Source organism: Amblyomma mixtum, chromosome 5 (assembly GCF_055824585.1).
Source record: "Amblyomma mixtum isolate Tamu chromosome 5, ASM5582458v1, whole genome shotgun sequence".
Lineage (NCBI taxonomy): Eukaryota > Metazoa > Arthropoda > Arachnida > Ixodida > Ixodidae > Amblyomma > Amblyomma mixtum.
The window spans coordinates 24,839,639-24,859,688 of NC_143016.1; the positions used below are offsets into that span (position 1 = coordinate 24,839,639).

The 20,050-nt window shown below is 44.2% G+C and overlaps 1 protein-coding gene across 1 annotated transcript in view; it reads right to left on the reverse strand.

The window, feature by feature from the left end:
- Positions 1-6,865: 6,865 nt before the first annotated feature.
- LOC149341546 (adipokinetic hormone/corazonin-related peptide receptor variant I-like) overlaps positions 6,866-20,050 on the reverse strand; it is a 180,078-nt gene continuing 166,893 nt past the window's right edge. Inside the window, exons 2-4 of the mRNA XM_089543640.1 lie at positions 19,513-19,717; positions 12,972-13,288; positions 6,866-11,268 (exon numbers count right to left, since the gene is read on the reverse strand). Of these exons, the coding sequence (XP_089399766.1) occupies positions 10,852-11,268; positions 12,972-13,288; positions 19,513-19,717 (939 nt within the window). The 3' untranslated portion in view covers positions 6,866-10,851. The remainder of the gene's footprint in view (positions 11,269-12,971; positions 13,289-19,512; positions 19,718-20,050) is intronic.

Below are 20,050 nucleotides of genomic sequence, written 5' to 3' on the forward strand. Positions count from 1 at the left end.
TTACCAACTAAACACTGCTGTCGTAGGAAAAAGTAATCAGAAATCCACAAGATGACCCTTTAATACAAATTGTAACCGTGCAATTTAAAAACAACATCATGAGCAACAACATCAAATGCCTTCTGGAAGTCCAGAAAAATACAATCAGTAACCTTCTGGTTATCAGTAGCAACTGCTAGATCATATGTAAACTCAACCACCCGTGTAGAGCAGGACAAATCTTGACAAAGCCATGCTGAGCGGGGTTAAGTAAATTATGGTTGACGAGGAGCGACGTAATACAACTGTAAATTACATGCTCCATTGTCTTTCAAGCTACATTTGTTAGAGACGCTGGCCTATAGTTTTCTACAAAATTTCTCGGTCCACTGTTATAGATGGGCACATCGCGAGCCAATTTCCTGTCTATTGGCAGAGTGTCTTCTTCGAAACTTTTCAAATATTCAGTAAATTACAATGACAATATATCATCACATATTTTGATAACTGCTGCTTGCAAGTCATCTGAGCCGCTTGCAACCGTTGGGTTCACATTACACAATCTTGCGAGTACCCGCTATACTAACGATAACTTCTGGCATCAGATCAGCACTTGTTGGAATCTGCAGAACTCGCGAGTGGGATGAAAGAAATACTGGCGAGAAATATTTACTAAAGGTCTCAGCCTTACATGCATCATCTTCAATCAGTACATCACCAGTCTTTATCTTTGGCATAGAACAATCATCTTTCCCGCGACTGCGAACATATTTCCAGAGTTGTTTTGAATCCTGTACCAACCTGTTTCGAAGTGAGGAAAAGTAAGAACGTTTCGCTGTTCCTGCTAGTGATTTAAACTCTAGCTTCAACCTTTTTAGTTCAGCCATATTCCCAGGACAACGCCTTTTCGTGAGTTTATCTTCAGATAGACTCCGTTATTCTTTTGTTTACCGCGTGGTGGTCGTGATATCTTTTATTATTAGAAGATATAGTTTGTGTGGGGATGAACGCGTCTTGTAGCTGTAGAAGTTTTTCTTTTAAAATGGTTCATAACTGTTCAGAACCAAGTTCTCAGCCAAAGTATCGAAAACCAAAAAATATAATTCTATTTCTATGTTAATGCTATTATAATTTCTTTTACTAAATACATTGAGTTTTCGCGCGAGTTTCTTTGCGACTGGCAAGTTACCAATAGATTTGTTAGCTATATTTATATTTTGATCACTTATTTTCGGCAATACCTTAAAGGTCTCTTAAAAAGTGTTGGGTATTACTCAGCAATAAATAAAATATTCCCAGAACCACCATTGCGATACGCATCATGAATGTACTGGTGGAAAGAAAATGAATCAACTAAATAAAAAAACGTCAAGTGCAAGGAATCTTGAGCACTGTCTCTCGGGGAATTGGCTGACCAATCTATGCCAAGGAGGTTGAAGTCCACTTCCAACAAGATAGGATCACCCTCAAAAGTATAGAGAATATCTGCTAGATGCTAAAATTCTGCTCGCGATGAACTTAGTGGACAATAGAATACCTCAACATTTTAAGGCAAAGGCCTTTAATGCCTCATCGTTGTAAGCAGGAGTTGTCGACAGAAATGTCACGCTTTTCACTTGGTCGAAATGGCCGTGACGTCACAGTGCGCGAATTTCAAACGGAGCCAATGGTACTTCGGCTGGTAACCGTGCAACCAATTGAAGGGATGGTATAGTGATACTCCAAGTAAGTTGGACTAAGTTAATGAGTTCATCAACCAATTACCTAATTAACCTTTCTAGTCAGACCAGAAGAATAAATAAAACCGAGTAGGAAATTGTTCGAGTTGGGGAATCGAACCAGGGTCTCCGGAGTGCGAGACGAGCACGGTAACCACTCCGCCATGCCAGCACGATGGTTTGGAATGAACAAAGGCGCATCTAGTGAATACGGTGTCTTCGTTCACTCCCATCTTCCTCCGTTCCCTTACGGCGATGTTCAGGTGTCCACCGAGAGATTCGAGACATACATTTCCTTTCCTTTCCTTTCCTTTCCTTTCCTCAAAAACCAATTTACCGACGAGCAAGGCGTAAAGCCGAACGGGCGATGGCGTTCTGTGGACTCTGGCAGCGTTGCAAGACGCTGTCGCGTTCTACTCTTAGAGGCGAAGCTTAATTTCTTAACTACACATCAGTGACACAAGGAGCAACGCCGCGCTTAAGGCTTTCGCCTCACCGCACTTTAGGTAAACAAAGTGCCCCCCTGAATTTTAGCTCTTTCTATTTGATAATCTTAATTTACAAAACACAGACTCCGTGATAAGCAGAAGATTTCACCAATGCAAATGATATTTCCGTAGCACTGAGAATGAACGCACCCCCTCTCCCCTCCTGTGCAACGATCACGACAAAAACACTGATATCCGGGAGGGAAAACCTCAGAATTCAATACAGACGATTCGAACCATGACAGCTCCAAAAGGAATTGATGCATTAATAGAGTGAACAAGAAGACAAATTTCATCAATTTTGTTCTTAATGCTGTCGCAGTTGATGAGCAGTAAATTCAGCAGCCTTGTTTTCGGGTCCAAACCTAGCGACCACAGCTGGACCACACCCCATGACTCGCTATCACACCGATAACGTTTTCCGTATAAGTGCAGGGTATCAAACTTTAGCAAGGGTTTCTTTCCTTCCTGTTTGCTCCTGTCTGCGCAATCCCACATCTGTCTCTTTTTGCATACTGGACGTGAAAATCTTCAGATACGCTGTAAGAGGTGTCCTTCCGCTCATGCGCACTTGAGAGCACCGACTTCCGTACCTTGAAAGAGCAAAATTTCGAAAAGGCCAGCCGATCTTTGCCAGCTTCAAATTTGCTGGTGAGCGCTTTGAATTCCCAGTGAGCGAAATGAAAGTTCGGAGGCGCGTAGATTAAGAACAAGTTCTTCTGTTTTGGTTGCGGTTTTGTTCTCAGAGTACTCGACGCCACAAAAATATCAAGTTATTCCGCCTTCGTCTGTTTTTTAAATTTTCAATTTCAGCGCTTCATGATCTTGGCGCTGAACTGAAGAAGAAGGTAAGGCTTTGTTCATGACATCCATTTTTGCAACGTGTTTTTTAAGAGAACATAGCTACTCTTTCAAGACTGGTATAGTTTCGCTTCTACTGATGTTAATTTCGACATCACGTTTTTCTGGCCTTCGAGTAATTGAGTCAACTGTTAAGAGGGACCTGGGTTCAGTTCAACATCGCCGCAACACACCAGCAAAAGTAAAAAATAGAACGCAGGATTTCGAACAAAGATAGCTGCCACCTAACATGAACATTCCGCCACGGCACACTTTTTCGATGTGATGACACAATCAAGAACAACGTGTGGGGTGGAACCGGCAGCAGGAAAGCTGGGCGGCTAAGAGAATGATGAAGAAAACCAACCTGCATCAACAGCAGAACAGTCGAGATATGCATCACCGTGTCGCTGGTTCCACGCCCCGTTGGTGTAACGCCGGTTCCACGCCCCGTTTGTGTAGCGTCGCTTCGCAGCATTTGCAGCCGCAGATCGTTGACGACCAGTGCGCATTGTTGCAAACACAACGTTAAAAAAAAGTTCCTATGTGTCCGTTGCTGGGCACACTTGATTGTCGAACTTGAAAAAAAAAAAAAAGGACGCAGATTTCATCCTTAAGCCGGCACACGTCGTCCGCGAATGTAGGCTCTGAAGACGCTCTTTCAGTGATTTGGTAGGCAGAAAAAACCTGCATTAATAGCAGAACAGTTGAGATGGGCATCGCCTTGCCGGTACAGATAACCGCTGGTCCTTAAGGGTAACAGAGTGGATTCCAAGAGAAAGCAAGCGCAGCAGGGGGCGGCAGAAAGTCAGATGGGCGGATGAGATTAAGAAGTTTGCGGGCACACGGTTGGCGCAGCTGGCTAAGGACAGGGTTAATTGGAAAGACTTGGGAGAGGCCTTTTCTCTGCAGTGCGTGTAGTCAGACTGATGATGATGTCGCTGGTTGCCCGCCCCTAATTTTTGATAAATAATTCCACTGTTACGAAGAGAAATGGACTTCTATTTCATCAGGAAGGTCGCAAATAAACCTGTTCAAGTAGAAATTTCACGAGATGGACCAATTATTTCTTTCTTTTTTTGCATTCATTATCTTGCCGTGCATGACAGTCAAGTTATGGACAGTCAAGTTAGCGCTCATTGACTGCAGAGAAACATGGCCACACTCTACTGAAGAAAACATCAGATGAAGTAAGCCCCCCAAAAGCGTCAATACTGATTACAGTATTGCGCATGATATCATTAAGTATTTGCGACGACTCTGCGACTGTTTAAGTTCCCAGAAACTGATGCCGGCTAAGCTTCGTATACTGAAATCTCATCATTATCATCATCATCAGCCTGACTACGCCCACTGCAGGGCAAAGGCATCTCCCATGTCTCTCCAATTAATCCTGTCCTTTGCCATCTGCGACCACCGTGTCCCCGCAAACTCCCGAATCTCATCCGCCCATCTAACTTTCCGCCCCCTGCCACGCTTGCCTTTTCTTGGAATCCACTCTGTTCCAGTTCCAGGCTGTAGTTCCAGTGCTGCCCAGTTCATCTTTTTGATGGCAAACTTCACCCATGTTTTTTTCATCACGATTATTATCGCCACCGATGCCAGCATTGTCTTCTCTGCCACGCTGGCTCTGAATAAGATCATGATTCATTCATACTGGAGAGCTCCACTCCGATCAGCCATGTTCGCTAAGAAATGTTAACAAACTTTCAGTGACTGCAGCTGCTGAAATTCGGCTGGACATCTCACCTGTAGACTTTTAATCTGCAGGTTAAAATTTTATACATTTATATGGTGTATAAAATATGAAACGCTTTATGAAAATATAGTCAAAGATTAGTTCCGGGAGCTGTTAGTGAGTATATGTTCACTATGCCGCGCACGCTTGGATGGGAACATGAAAAATTTTGACTAAGAGCTACCTTAAGGTTCGAACAAATTAAAATGCGCAGTAGGATCAAGTGCAAATTGTTCGAGGCGACGCTATGTGGTAAAAGGAAGAGCGGGCCTCATTTTATGAAGCAGCACAATGGCGTAGAATGCAAAGGAAATACGTGAATAAAAATGCATGAATCACTTATACAGTACACAACTCTGTACACAACATGTTAAAGGACTCCCAAAGGTTATTTATTTAAATTTGACAATCTGCTGAGAACAAAGAGGTACTACTAAGAAAATAATATATCACAAAAACTTTTAAAGACGATTTCTATTGGCGAAGTTTACCAATGCGCGAATCTCTCATTCCTTTTCTTTTTTTTCGCTTTTCTGCGTAGGCCCATTACTGTCGGCTTAGGTGCGCGACGGTCCGGACTCTGCTGGCCATTTCTCTTTGCTCTGCGACCCCATTTGGAACTTGCTGTTCATAACGCTCAAAAAATTCGGTCTATGGTTGCTGTTTAGTAGCCGAAAGAAAAAAAATCGCTTATAGAAATCCCACTGAGGACGAGATTTCAAATACTCGTGGATGCAGGAGATGAAAGTAAATTTCGGGCCGACATTCTTAGCTTTTTCTTTTTGAACATTGATCAATAATTTTTTATTATTCATATATTTATATTTGACCCAGGTGTCCCTAACAAACAACTGCAGTGGTTTCTTGAAAACGTGCAAAAACTGCTGCAGACTTCCTATGTGGCAAACTCCATGGTGGATCAGTAGTTACAGCCTTCAGCAGTACAGCACTTCCATACAATTACAGTGCCTGGACTTATATGGAGGCTTTAAGCAGAAACGACTTTTAATGTGACACTTAAGGGAATTGGAGCATCCCAGGTGGTCAAAAAACTTTAGTGAAGCTCTCATGACACCGTAAGTGCATCAATGCGAAAGCATTGACTGGCGCAACCGCGGCTCTCGTCGCCTGGTGTTTAATGGCAGGTGCATGTGACTTCACCACTCGTACAGGAAGTCGTCAGTAAGTTTCGGTTTCGGATCAGTGGAGGCTCGTGTTGGCTTGCTATGGCCTGTTCCGGATTCTGTTTGACTATGGACTTCCAGATTCAACTGTGTACTTTTCTGGATTTTCTGGATTGGATTATGGACTCCTGATATGAATTGGCCAATATTTCGATACGTATGACCTGTTTAGGCAGTTTAGGCAATGTATGGGTTGTTATGTGGCTATTGTTGGATTGGCTGTGAATCTGTCTTGTCGGACGAACGCCACTGATGAGTCAAGAAATACTTTCGCACTAAAGTGAATCCAAAGCCCTCGAGTACAGTACACGTGTTAACTTGCTGTTTTGCTGTGGCACTAAACAGCCATATAATGAGTGCTCTCTTTCTGCGTACTGTAACTTGTACCAATTCCTTATACAGGCAATTAATTTTAGATCGTTAGCTTTTATTAGCTGGTTCCTCAGTTTCGCGCCATCGTCGCCATCGGCGGCCACAATGCCGCCTGCCACTTTCCACCTGCCTCGGTTGGCAGGTTGTCAAAGTGGATAGAGGGATGGAGAGGATGGGATGGCATAGGAGAGAGGATGGAGGGAAAGAGGGAGGTAGGCGACGGGTGGCCAAGCGGCTTGAGCATCTGCCTCGACGGCGGGAGGTGGCTGGTTGGAATACAACTGAAACCCACTGCAGAATATCAATGCTGTCCTGCGCAAGTTCCAATTTACCTCCGACTGTTTGATTTTCCTAGAAAATAAGATAGAACCAGTCTGCGCAAAAGCATTTGCTGTTACACCAGAGCTAACGCTCAAACATTCGCGTTGGATACTCGTAACTATCCAGTGATTTTTCTGTTCGCATCACGACAGACGAGGCACTGATGTTGATGCTGTCAAAGAAAACAGTTTATTATTACTACTCCATTCTACACGACGTTTGTTTTAAAGAGCTATATTACAGGAATACTTCCAGCGCCTTAGCACCACATGAAATTCGGAACGGAGGGATTCCCCCATCGCATGAGATATTGGCACAACATTTATGAGCAAATTCTGGAAAGTTACAAACACTATATGCGATGAGCAGAACGAGTGTAACAATGTGTTCAACACTAGTGAAAGCCATCGGCGTGAATTCAGATTTACGCCACACAACACTTTCACGCGGGCATATCACTTTTTCCCAGAATAAAGCTACCTTTGCCGCTCTTTCACCCAGGTGGCCTACAGGAAAGGAGTTCCAATCGATGGAAGCAAAAAAGGGTCTAAAAACAGTATCAAAAATAAACTTGAACTTTTAACGTGCATGCTCTATCCTACCTTACTTCAGCCACATCGAATCAGCCATGACCTGCTTTACCGAATTTTTGTGATCTTCTCTTCTACAAGAATGCATGAGCGAACAGTCGCGCTGGGAAAAAAGCAGCGAGAAGAGGACAAGGACTGAATAAGAGGGACAGACACAGCGCTGTGTGTGCGTGTGTCTTTCTCTGTCCTCGTCTTTTTTTCCGCTTCGTTTTTTTTCTTCTGTATCATGAAATAAACAAGCTCAAGTATCTACCCTTCTTAACAGTCGTTCTTACCGCTGACCCCTTGTGCTGCATGTTGAATTTATAAGTTAAATTAATAGTTGGTGAAAATATACTTAAATACAGGGTTATTTCAATTTTTTAAAAGGCAGGTGATTTTAACTAGGAGACTTCGAACTTCTAGTAAGAATTAAAATCAATGCTTTTGTCATTACTGCGGGACTTTCTCATGAAAGATACAGCTCGAAATGCAAGCATCTGGAAGTCATAACGTAAAAACAATAGTTGCTTTAAGGCAGAGTACGATGTCAGTTCAGAGATAAAGGGGATCAAGTTGCAGTTGTTTCGCCGACCATATTGAACGAAACTGACGGCATGCCTTAAACGCTGACTCTTTACCAAGCATTTCTCTTTCGTGTTTTATGCTCCATTATGCGACCACTTCCAATAAAACCCGACCACTTCCAATAAAACCCGACCCTATCCTTGTACTATGCACTATCAGGTGTGTTTACACCGGCAGCATGGCACCAGGCAGAAACGGCACGGCGCAGACCATCACGATGTGTGGGCGCTAGAAGACCTGTCACGGCTGTTTATGAATTGCTCCTGTTGCGGTTTTCAAATTGCGTGGGTATAAGCTAGTCCTATTATGTACGAACCGCACAAGATATGCCTATATTCGGACACGTTAGTTAGGCCTGAAACATTTCGGGCTATTTTTTTAAGGCAATTTGGCGATGCAACGCAATAATTGCTGACATAACTGTTGAACACATACTCGGCTTGATATATGCGGAGTCCATCAATGACTATGAGGCGCTGCTCTGCGATGCACAGAGTTACAGGTCCTGTTCTAAACTGTGATACAAAGGAAGGCTCTGCAGGTTGATGACGTAAAGTGATGTTTAAAAATCAAGTAAATCGCAGTGGTACCTATGTGATGCGGATTGAGCTATTCACATTTCACTATTCAGCTCTAATCAAGAGACCTGACTTCCGTATGAAGAAAGTACAAATCTCGAAATAAAAAGTGGCGGTAGCATCGAGGCACGCAAGAACTACTCGCTCGACACAATAGAAGATTTCACGACGTCTTCGTCATCTCGACTTACGCTTGTCAGCACGCCCAGCGACACCCCGTACCGTTATATACTATAGCATGACTAGGCTCAGTGAAACAAGCTGATTTTATCCCCATAAAACATCACACAAGGCCTTTTTTTCAATATTTCTATAATGACATCATAAACAAGTTAACTAGGCCATTAAGAAAGACGAGAACGTAAAAGTCTTTATTATTGCATGTCCTTAACAAAAAAAAAAACGAGGGCCTCGACGAGACTAAAAGGCAGCAATCGTTGTCCTAATACTGCGTTTAACGCTTTGTGGACGAAGGTTGACGTCGTATAACATTGTTTATAGTGTTCCTCCGATAGCTACATTCCATTGTCTCCATGCGCCTTCAACTTGTTTCCAGAAGAAAGCATTGCCAGCACGAGTGCCTCACGGTGGAAGTAAGCAGGAGTGCTAGGCTGCTCGCGCTTATATACTATGAGGTTTTGCCCTTGTGATTGTGCAAGTCTCGACTTTTTCTTCACCCATGCGTTTCCATATTTATAAGGCTAACGGAATTGTGCACAGTCCCGAAGTCTAATGCTACCTGTTGGAAGTTGGAATGATTCAGAAATCACTTCACTTTTCCATGGCTCAGGGTCGAAAAACAGAGCAAATCCGGCACCTACAGCAGAACTAATGTTGGAATAAAGTTACTTCTTTTCAACGAGAATTAAGTTCCAGTGGAATGCTTCATTTTGAGCTCCAACCCAAAAACTAACGCAACATTGAATTGCCATTCTTTGAGGCTCTGTTTCATCCTTCTAACAACTGCCGCTAGAAGGCCTCCAAAGGAGCTGTTCAGCGATTGTAAATTTAAAGACAAGTGCGGGCTACCGCATAAAACCGCTATACCTGTTTCTATGCAGCGACTATAAATCTTGCGAGCGAGTAGATGTAAAAGCTTTATCTGGTGTGTCACCACTGTAAAGTTAAACGTTTTCTGAGAAGCCCATCCAGTAATCGGCATTTGACACCTGACCAACGTCTCAAATCTGTGACGACCGCAACCCACGCTGCTGTCTTGGTGTTTTCGTATTTTAAAGCTTCGTTTGCCAATGGAACAAATAGACCAGTTCTGTGCTATTGTTATTCGCTCGGGCCGTCTGGAAGCACGCGTTGTATAGCTGTCTATTACGACGTGCTGCGTCGATCATTGCAGGTAACATAGATATAAAAATCTGGAGATAAAACTAGAGATAAAAAAAAAACAGGGGAGTGGGAGGAGAACAGATTCGACAGCTGCTCAATATTGGGCCCCTTGCACCTGTTTATGCAATGAAATGAAAGAAAACAGAAATTAATTGCACTGGTTAGCACAGTGAATTATTACCGAGCGTTAACTTCTATGGAGACTGGAATTCCCGTCAGCGTGCTTACATTGATTTCGAGCAGAAGGAAAATGCCTCTTCAGCAACTACAGTTAAACAAAAGATATGCTCTGAAGCCAAAGCAAGATGCATGATCTGTAATCAGTTCATTCCGTTTTGTAAATGGTAGTTGCTCTTAAATTCTTAATTGTGATTTTAGCGCCCTCACGTAATTAAACTTCATGCCTTTGTTGTGTATCTTGTACTGTTGCTTGCGATAAGGTCATTGTCCTAGCTAACGCACTGGTACGCAACATTTTAACTTCAAAACAGTTATAGTTCGCTTAGAGCTGGGTTGCTGACACAGGTGCATCGCATACTCTCTTGCTTAATAATAAATTTTAGCGGTAAACACAACCTTGCTTAAAACGAATTGATCGGCAGACTAATGTACTGTTAGCCTAGTACATTAGAAAATATCGTTGAATTTTCGCTTGTCCTTCAGCGAGGCTAAACTGACAGAAACACCCCTGAAGATCAATCAATTCTATCATAAATGAGCACGTTGCACCTGACAGGTCTCAGATATAAACAAGCACACTTCCGACATCAACCAAAATCAACATGTCAACACCGTAGAAACATGTAACGAATACCGCGAACGTTTATAAGAGCTGGAATGATTCGTTTTTAACACCTCTGAATTGTGTTGAAGAATGCACAATAATGAACTTAGTTTTTTATGCTCAAGACATGACGGATCTTAAACGTCGACGAACACTTTGTGCTTCGCGCACATTCACCCTGGTACACCACACAAGCTATACACACAGCGTAGTTCGAGACTGCCAGTTGTACTGGTACAATTTCGGCGATCTTCTCCTTTATAGTCCACGGTATGGAAAGAACTTCAAGGAAGGATTGCCTTCAACAAGTACACAACACAGCAATACCAACAGCACAACAACAGCTGTTCATAGGCTGCATGGGTCTCTGCGGACAGCACTCCTTCCAGTATGGCAATTGCGATCGTGGCAGGGACCACTGTTCTGTAGCACCGTGACAGCACTATTCCCGTGGCTCCTGGTCGAGTAGCTCCTGGCCTTCCAGAGAACGGAGCAGTCACCGGTGTCTTCGGTAGTTGTCGTATAAGCACCGCGAAGAGGTGGTGATGGACGGGAACTGCAATATATTTGGCGTTCTTGCTCTTGCGCAGTGGCATCATGAGGGACACACAGTAGACAACGTTTATTGATGTCGCTTATAGGTTCAGCGACCGTCCTGTTCGACGGTGGCTCGCGGCTGGCAGGGCGGGATGCCTGCATTGGCGTTTGCGTCTTGGCGTACTGTGGACAGCATCCTCCTTGCACCTTCCGCAACCAACAGCAAGCCTGCGCGAAGTAGTGAGGAAAACGCATGTTCAGTCTAAAATCAGGCTTTACGGAACACACTAGGTCAGCTTTCGTTTTTGGAAGACGCAAGAATGTTCTTGCATCAGTGACACTGCTTCCGCATATAAAGTGAAATAGCGTGAAGAAAGGGACGGAAGTAATATGACACACGGTGGCGCTGTAAACCATCTTTCTTGCCTTCGGGTGAAAAAAATATAAACGGGGTATAGGGACACAGCAAGGTAAACAAAAAAATAAAGTAGGCAAAATTATCTCATTAACTTCAGGTATTTGTACCAAGACATCCAGAAAGATACGCCAGAGCGTTATCGAACAGATTAACTGATATAAACCTTATTAATGCGGCAGCATTACTAGGCTATGTCGGTGGGGTCGTGTCCGCAAAATTTGTCGGCAGCAGTTGGGGGCGACTCAGAAGAAGTAGCGTCAAACGAATAGTTGTAATCGAAAGAGGATGATGTGAGGACGCTGGCCACAAGAAAAATTTCGAAATGGGATGAATAATTAATTAATTAGAGCCAAAAATGTTCAAAAAGCGGGCGAGGTAGTGCAAAAGAGGCGCTAAATTTGAAAATGCCGGAAATGTGGGACCCCGTGACCGGAAGTGTGGGCAAGGCAACGCGTGGCGCCAAATTTGAAAGTCCGGAATGAATACTGAGATGAAAGGAGGGAAAATGTGCAGTTAATCGAAATCCAATAAATAATAATTGATTACAGAAAGCGTGGAGAGTGAATTAAGGTAATTCAATTAAGAATGAAGTTGTATTAACCTGGTTTAAGTGTGAATTAATGTACATTAATGTGAATTAATTGCAGATTGATTGCTAATTAAGGTAAAATAAAAATAAAATAATTGTGAACGAAGGGTAATTAAGGGACCAATTAAAAAACTAGAATTGAGGAGGCGCCATTGTTTTCGCATTACTCAAATGTAGGTCACCGCAGTGATCTCAAATTTTATACTTATAACTGATTATGCTGCAGTCCTGGCAAATATTACAGGTTGTCTACGTTTTGGAACGCATGGGATGAAATTTCCCGAATTGTAGAGCGCAGCCACAATTTCTTGCAATAAATTTCTATGTGGCTTTTGTTTTTCGCTCTCATACAAAGACATACTTCTGCAATCAAGTGTTCACATAGACATCAGTCTGTTTCGCCAAAATACACATCCCGAAAGGCTAGATACACAAAGGTGAGGTCATACACAACCTGCTGCAACAATCGGCATATTTTCGGGTACAATTTTTTTAGAAAAATAGTTACTGTTGAAAAGATGACGAGGAATAATGTTTATTTTTAGTCATATATTTAATAGGGGTCGGTGAACACGGGTGCTTGCTGCGCCAGGGCTCGTTGGTAAATTGGAGGTTACGGAAAAAAAGAGTTTATTGAGGGCGTGGATTTTATGGCACGAGCGCTTCGCATTGAAGATTCCGATGAAATGAAGACTCCACCACACTGCACTCGTGTCGTGTGCTGCGCATCCCTTTTGCAGCTAACGAATACATTTTTCGCGCTGTTACTGTTCATCACGCATCAAGTCCAACTAGCACACCAAAATGCTTTAACAGATTCATTGAAACATTTCCTTTTTAAAAGCCCTCAAGAAGGTTCCCATATATATGAGAAGCATTGAAAGGCACTGCGCCAAACTCCAAAAGAGGATGCTGTGTACTGGCCTGTCCCAAGATGCGTTTGAAGCTCTTGGTGTAGCTGCCGTAGACGAGCGGGTTGACGCACGAGTTGGACACGGCGAACATGAAGAGCGACGACTGCAGGTAGTCGTTGACGCCCTCTGCGCCGCTGGGGTCGATCTGGTACCAAAGCACCATGGTCACGTACGGCGTCCAGCACAGGAAGAAAGCCAGCACGATGACGATGGTCAGCCGCAACGTTCGGTTGCGGGCCCGCAGCATGTGGCGCATGTCGGAGCGCCTTAGCCGCAAGCGGCCAGGCGTGCAATCACCGCCGCCTTGAGCCTCGCTGCCATCCTCACCTGCACAGAAGCACAGTTGTGACGTTCCATATCGCTCTTAAGCATGTGGGGCGGGGCTAGAGGCGCACTGAGAGGTTCCTTGTCACTAATGATCACCGTCCAGATCTCGATTTCGTCAGATCTCGATTCTATGCCGTCAATTGCAGCGACGGCACAACAGAGTGACCAGACCTTTCCTCAGGTGACAAACTGAAAATGGTTACCGCTCTCATGAAAAAAGGGGGGTCCAGTAGTGTTACTAGAACGCTAATTGTTTGGTGGTTAAACCAAAGGTACTGGATAATGGTTAACAAATTTCTAGGCGCCAAAGCAGGGCTGCGGAATTCTAGGCACATTGTAGTGAAGGCCTTCGGAATACTTTTCACCACCATCCCTATCTCGATACGGATGGCTTGGATAAGGCGAAAAAAAAATGGCTGAGGCTTAACTTGGTTAAGCCTGGAGAATGCGAAGCATCATCGTGTCGCGTAATTTGGAGGCGCACAACCACAGCGACGGCGCGAGGTGGGCCCCCGTTTCTTTACTGTCATGACGTCATCGTGTCACGTGGTGTGACGTCATGTATCACGTGATTTGGAGGCGCACAACCACAGCGACGGCGCGGGGTGGGCCCCCGTTTCTCTACTGTCGTGACGTCGTCGTGTCACGTGGTGTAACGTCATGTATCACGTGATTTGGAGGCGCATAACCACGGTGAAGGGCTTAAGTGGTAGCTAAAGTAGTATGTTTTGCATAAAAGTTACAGCAGAGGCTACAGTTTCTAATAATTGATTTTTTTTTCATTCTATTTTGTTCTCTGCTATTAGACGCTGCTCTCCCTGACGCAGGCAAAAGGGAGAGACGTCACGCTTGCCGAGACAGAAAAGGAAACGCCCGTGATGCCATTTATTTGCATTAACGCGTCCCAAGCCCACGTCGCGCTGGCGGGCCGGCCCCGACAGTGATGAACGATCATGCAACATGACGACGTGTTTGACGCGCATGACGAGCTTTACTGGCGCTAATCCCGGCTCAGCATACAAACTGGGCGTAGTTTGCGCGACGAATTGGCGCACCGTAGTCCGTGTTACTCATGCATGTTGGATGCTGCGTCATTAGGGTGGCCAGCGGAGGCATCACGAGCAGACTGGCTGCGCAAATGGTCGGCCCTTTGCTTTTCCACCTGGTGTTGCTTTAGTCGCATCGACGACGTCAGGGCCACATGAAATAGAGAATGGAATGGATCGTTACAAAACACGACCCCTCCTTTGAAAGGCGTATAAATCTTGGGAATCCATTTCTGCACAAATTTGGGGCTAGCTACTAAAACGTAGCGAGGGTTACATAGCGTTCGAAGACGAAGACACACGAGAGAGACACGGTTTTGGTTTTTGTGCGCTGTGCAAAAACATCGGAGGCAATGGAATGTTCGCCTTCCCCTTTGTCGTGCGTCGCATTTTGACACCGAATTAATATCGATCGTAGAGGATGGTTACTCGACTGGACGAAGATGACGGCCGGTGCAGTTGTAAACTTAGTTTTTTGGGTGTTTTTCGCAGCTTCGCAAATAGCGTGAGCCAGTGCGTCAACATTTACGTGACACTCATGTCACTGTAGATTTGTTTACTACCAGACAGTTGAAAAAATAATTTAGTGCGAATACCATTTCCGCAATTCGGCCTATTAATGCTTCACATCCCTCGAGATCACCCGGAATTAATCACTTTTGAAACTTTTTATCCTTGCATCAGGCACCGCTATAGTTGATCACAGCCGTCACGGCACGGCAACGTTTGCTAAGCAAAGGAACTGCGCTCAAAAAACGTTTTCAGCTTCACAGCTGCATTAGGTTGCCATTTTTTCCTCAGTGTAAGAGATCACCTTCAGAAACCTTCCGTCATGATTCTTTGTTTTCCAAGACATTTTGAGTGACTTTCGTTTGCATAAGTTCGGCTTAAGAATGCTTACTTGATTAAGCGATGCTTATCGCTTCTTTGCTTCTGCGACGTGTTTGAGAGGAATTTTGGATCATTACCAAAAAGCAGACATTTAAGACAGCTTTATGCTGCATTAGGCATCTTTTGAGCATTCTTGTTTTTAACTTATTTTAGCTTCTTTTCCCCCAACAGTTTTTTATTCAACGCTATTCTCCTACATACCCGGAATGACTCATTTGGTTGCATGCATGAGCGCAAGTAAAGAATTCAACATCTTCTTTCAGACCCGCAGCAGCAAAAAGTGAGAGGCTTTTTCCTGGAACTTTTCCTTGCACTATAAGAATGATAACACATTGTCACGACACATTATCCCGTGTTGTTGCTGCTGTATTATTCATCGTGGCACACCCGGTAATGTTCTATCGGCTTAAAGGGCACTCGATGTTATAACCCTGTTCAAATATGTATTGCTCCTATCCCTGCATCGCCCAAGAAGGCTGATAGCTAGGAGCCTTTTTTCTGTCTTCCCTGCTAGCCGTCTCTATCCCTAGTAGGCAAAAAGCTTTAGGGCCCAGGTGTAATTGGGCATTGTCTATCTGTATGGCGACACTTTCTCTCATATGCGACTGGGATAAAAGAGCAGCATCTATGCGTATTCACCCTTGAACGCCATAGCTGGCGCAGGGGAGTCAAAAACGATTTTCAAAGCAGCTCGCATGCAACTGCAGTTCCAGGCTGGCTCATTCCGGTGACATCGACTAACGGTACAGCCTGGCGCACAATGTTGGCAATACAGGGCCATCATGCTTCGTTCTAACACACGAAAAGCTCTGAGACATTAACCATTAATTCGGTGATGCCAGGCGTGGTTGCTACTTCAGTGTAAGGGAACCTTGCGACAGGGTAGAATGAGGCCTAGTTCCGCATTGGTAGGACGAACGTTTCTAACCTGTTGGGCTTGACCTATAGTGAAGACCAGTTGGTGGTGTTGTTTGGGAAGCGATTCTGAATTTAAGAAGAAACGGCATGACCCATAGTTTAATCTTGTTCTTTGTGCTATTTTGACACATGCCTACGAGAGCACGTACCTTAGAGCTGCTGGTTGGATTTCCAACAACTTCAGAGAGAAGAAAGCTTTTACATCGCAACTATTAATGCCGCGTTGGCTGGTTAAGGGTCGGCGTCCTCTGTGAGGATGTAGCAAGTTACGTGACCCTACCTTTGTTATCTTTGGGTGGAGCGCGTGCTCACCCATGATCACGTGATCGCCGAACCTCTTCCCCAGGTTCAGAGCCTCCCCCCGCATGTAGGCAGTACCTTGCATCTCGCTCATCATGGAACGTTCGCTGTCACTGGCTTGGGTGCGCGACAATGCCGACAAACGCTCAGAACAACCGGTGGGACGCTCTGCGCGCGTCTTTGTAAGAGTTAAACCCTAATAAAAGGTTTGGTACAGCGGCTGCACACCTGGACGGTACCGCGAAAGAAGGAATTAAGAAAGAGATGAAAGAGGCTCAATTACGATACTCGGCAATGCGCAATTAAAGCGAAGATGAGTTAAACTCTCAAGACAATTACGACACTGTGTAAACGTCACAGTAAACGCGCCGCCCGTGCAGAAGCGCAACATGGTAGCGATCAAAATCCAGCTCTGAAGGCTACTTCAATTCCTTTGGTTTGCTTGTAAAGACACATACGCTCCAACGCAGAAATCACCTGCAAGTGATGCGCTGTAATAACGCAGTACCGGTATCATTCCTATTCCGTGAGGCATCATGCCACACCAGTCAATAATGGGAACTTCCCTTGAGCTTTGTGAAATATATTTGGGGGCGCTGCAACCTAGAGTTTCTGGAGAGTTCCAAAAATCCATGCACACAGACATACGAAACAAACGTAGCTGGCGGAGTTCTATGCTACATTGCGTCACTTGCCTAACAGCTCTCTATTATTTTTACGCTCGCAACTCATTTCGAAGATAAATAGTAAGGGCACAGGTGAACGCCGTGAGAACTGGCTGGTACACTTCACCGATGAGAACAACCTTTTCGTGATCCTCGCCCTACTGAGACGTTCCAAATGAGCCGCTTGTAAGGAATTATGAGAATATGGAGTCGATAACGTATAAAAATATATGGAAATGCATATCTTGTCTGCACAATGTCCACAAGCATTCCACATAATGTTTGTTCGATTTTCATACAGCCTATATGACGTCATAAGGAGTCCGTTAGTTTCCATATATGCTTCTACATAGTCCATACATGCTTCCAAATAGTCCTTATCACCTCCATATGCTCCATACTGACTCCATAAAATTTCTTTTGGGAACATAGCACTCGTCATGTGGAAACTTGCAGTAGGGCGGCCATTTTTATTGAGTTTTATTGGCGGTACGTCAAATGCTTTAAAACCCTAGATGTCCACCCGAAGAGCAACAATGGACAGTGGGAAATGTCGAAAAGTGAATTCATTGATTCAGATAGCACACTTCATCTTTGATGATCACCAAGCACATAAATCTCGTCTAAAACTGTTAATCGCTTCAAGAGGATGCTCAAAAGCCAGCCTCACATGGAGCTTAAAATCCCCGAACAACGCGCAGATATTCTCCTAAAGAATATCCACTGTGCAACGTAGGCCAAGATGCCTGAGAAAAACTACGTGGATTGAAAATACATCATGCGCGCAGTAATGAAAAGCTTTGAATTCCAACGAAACGCAAATTTCTATAGTTCTTTCAAAATTAGATAGACGAACTGTTAAAGTGCATTGATATGAATGAAGCGTACAAGGAAAAATGAAAAATGACAACGCTTTTTCTGAAACAAAAACTTTCAAAAAATAAGAATTTTTTAATTAAAGTGCGCGAACCTTTGTCACTTCTTTCGTTCTGCATTTTTCATGATTACATCTTTCGAAGGATCACGTAGAGCCAAGTTTGAGCGGCAAAAATTGGCGAAGTTTTAATTTCAACACATCCGGTCGGTTACAAAGCTAAACCACATCAGCTTAAAAATAACGTTCCAGCAGGTATTCTTCAAAACAGCTTCGTCACAGTAGCTTCTACGCAAAGTGAACGGAGCGATTCTTGGCAGTCCCTGCGCCTGACAGTAGTTTTCGCGAACTGAACGTAGCTTCTCGAAAGTTTTGAAATGTGGCCTAGTTGGCAGTTTTTCTCATGCGAAACTAAATATTCCGGCAGCCTGGCAAGTTACGCAGCAAGGCGAGTTACCTTCCAACTTACAGTGCGGCATTGGCGAATAAAGCAAATCTGCTGTGCTGCTCCTGTCCCCTGCTCTGGTCCTGTTACTCTCGCTATTCCCGTTATCCACGTAACAACGTTCCGATGGGAAAGGATATTATTGGCAAACCGTAACGGCAGGCCGCTGCGTTGTTTCGGCTGCAGTAATACATAAAAATTCGGAGAGGGAAGTTCCTGCAATGCCTGAAGGGAATGCAAGCAAATACAGCAGGTATTTTGAAGGTTCGCGGCCAATGCGGTACCTTAATCATAAAAGTAATAGTTCTTAGGAAAAAAACAGTAAAGAAAAAAATATGCATGCTAATTTGGCTGTCGTAACGAAGTGGGCAGTGGAACGCGCTAGTTCATTTGTTGTCTTATGTAATGTTTAAAAAAAAGAAACACTCCTCAGAATTTTCAGAAGAGAGAAAATATAGCAGCGGGATGACGCGCAAAGCTTGACTGTCATTTCTAAGAGCGGTAATAATTACAAACTCAATAGGGACTGTAAGGAAAAGAACAATAAACATTTTTAAGCTCATTCGTGTGTAACAATTTCGAATACGGGCATGCAATAATAGATCCTTTCTATCCTGCTAAAACCCATCTGAGTAACTTTTCCTCTCTTTCTTGATCGATTTATGTAGGTTTAATGCAATCCTTTGTCGAGCCTGCCCAGTCACGAACACCAGCCACAAGGCTTATGCCGACTAATTATGTATAATCTGTACACTTATGTATAAGCTCATTATTTTATTTTAGGATAGAATTGTTGCTTTACAAGAATAATATCACTCAAAAAAAGAAGCATTTCTGATTCTATCGTGATAAAATATTTGTGTGCGCATTCACACCTACTGCATCAAAAAGCGATGAAGAATGGAGGTGACATGAAACGATGGAGACGTCCAGAAACTGAAGAGATGTGAATGTGCTGCATAAAATAAGAATAACGCGACAGTCGTTATACACGTGTTTCTAGGCATTACGCTTTCTCTCCCGTAAAGTGAATCATCAAATGCGAAGCTAGCAAACGCGTTGACAGCTGCGGGAGTGCAGCGTACCTTGTCCCTCCTTGGACTGGCGCTGGATCTCCCAGAAGATGCGGCTGTAGCAGAGTACGATGGCAGCCAGCGGCACGCCGTACAGCGCCAGCAAACAGAGCAGGTTGTAGACCTTCTCGTGCGCCGGCGAAGGGAACGAGGCGAACGTCACGCACTGGTAGAAGCCCGGCCTCCCTGGGTGCTCCATCACGTGGAAGATGAACGCCTGCGATCAAACAGGCGTCGCTCGCATAAGCGCTGGAAGGCTCATTCTCACAGCCACGTGTGTGAATGCTCCAACAAAAGGAATGCGCGCTAGCGTGCTTTGCTGCCCCTACTTCACTTAAATAGTTTCCTTCTTGCTTAAAAAGTGCACATTACAGTAGTTTCCGGACCCGAGGCTTCTATACGTACTGTGTCATGAACGGTTATTTAACAATAACCAGTCCTCTGGGATGTTATTGAACATCAACGGCATGCAAGGCAGCTGTCCGCAGGATGTGAAGTGCATGCATATAACCCCACAGAGGCGGTTTGTTCGTGGTTATTAGTCTAAGTG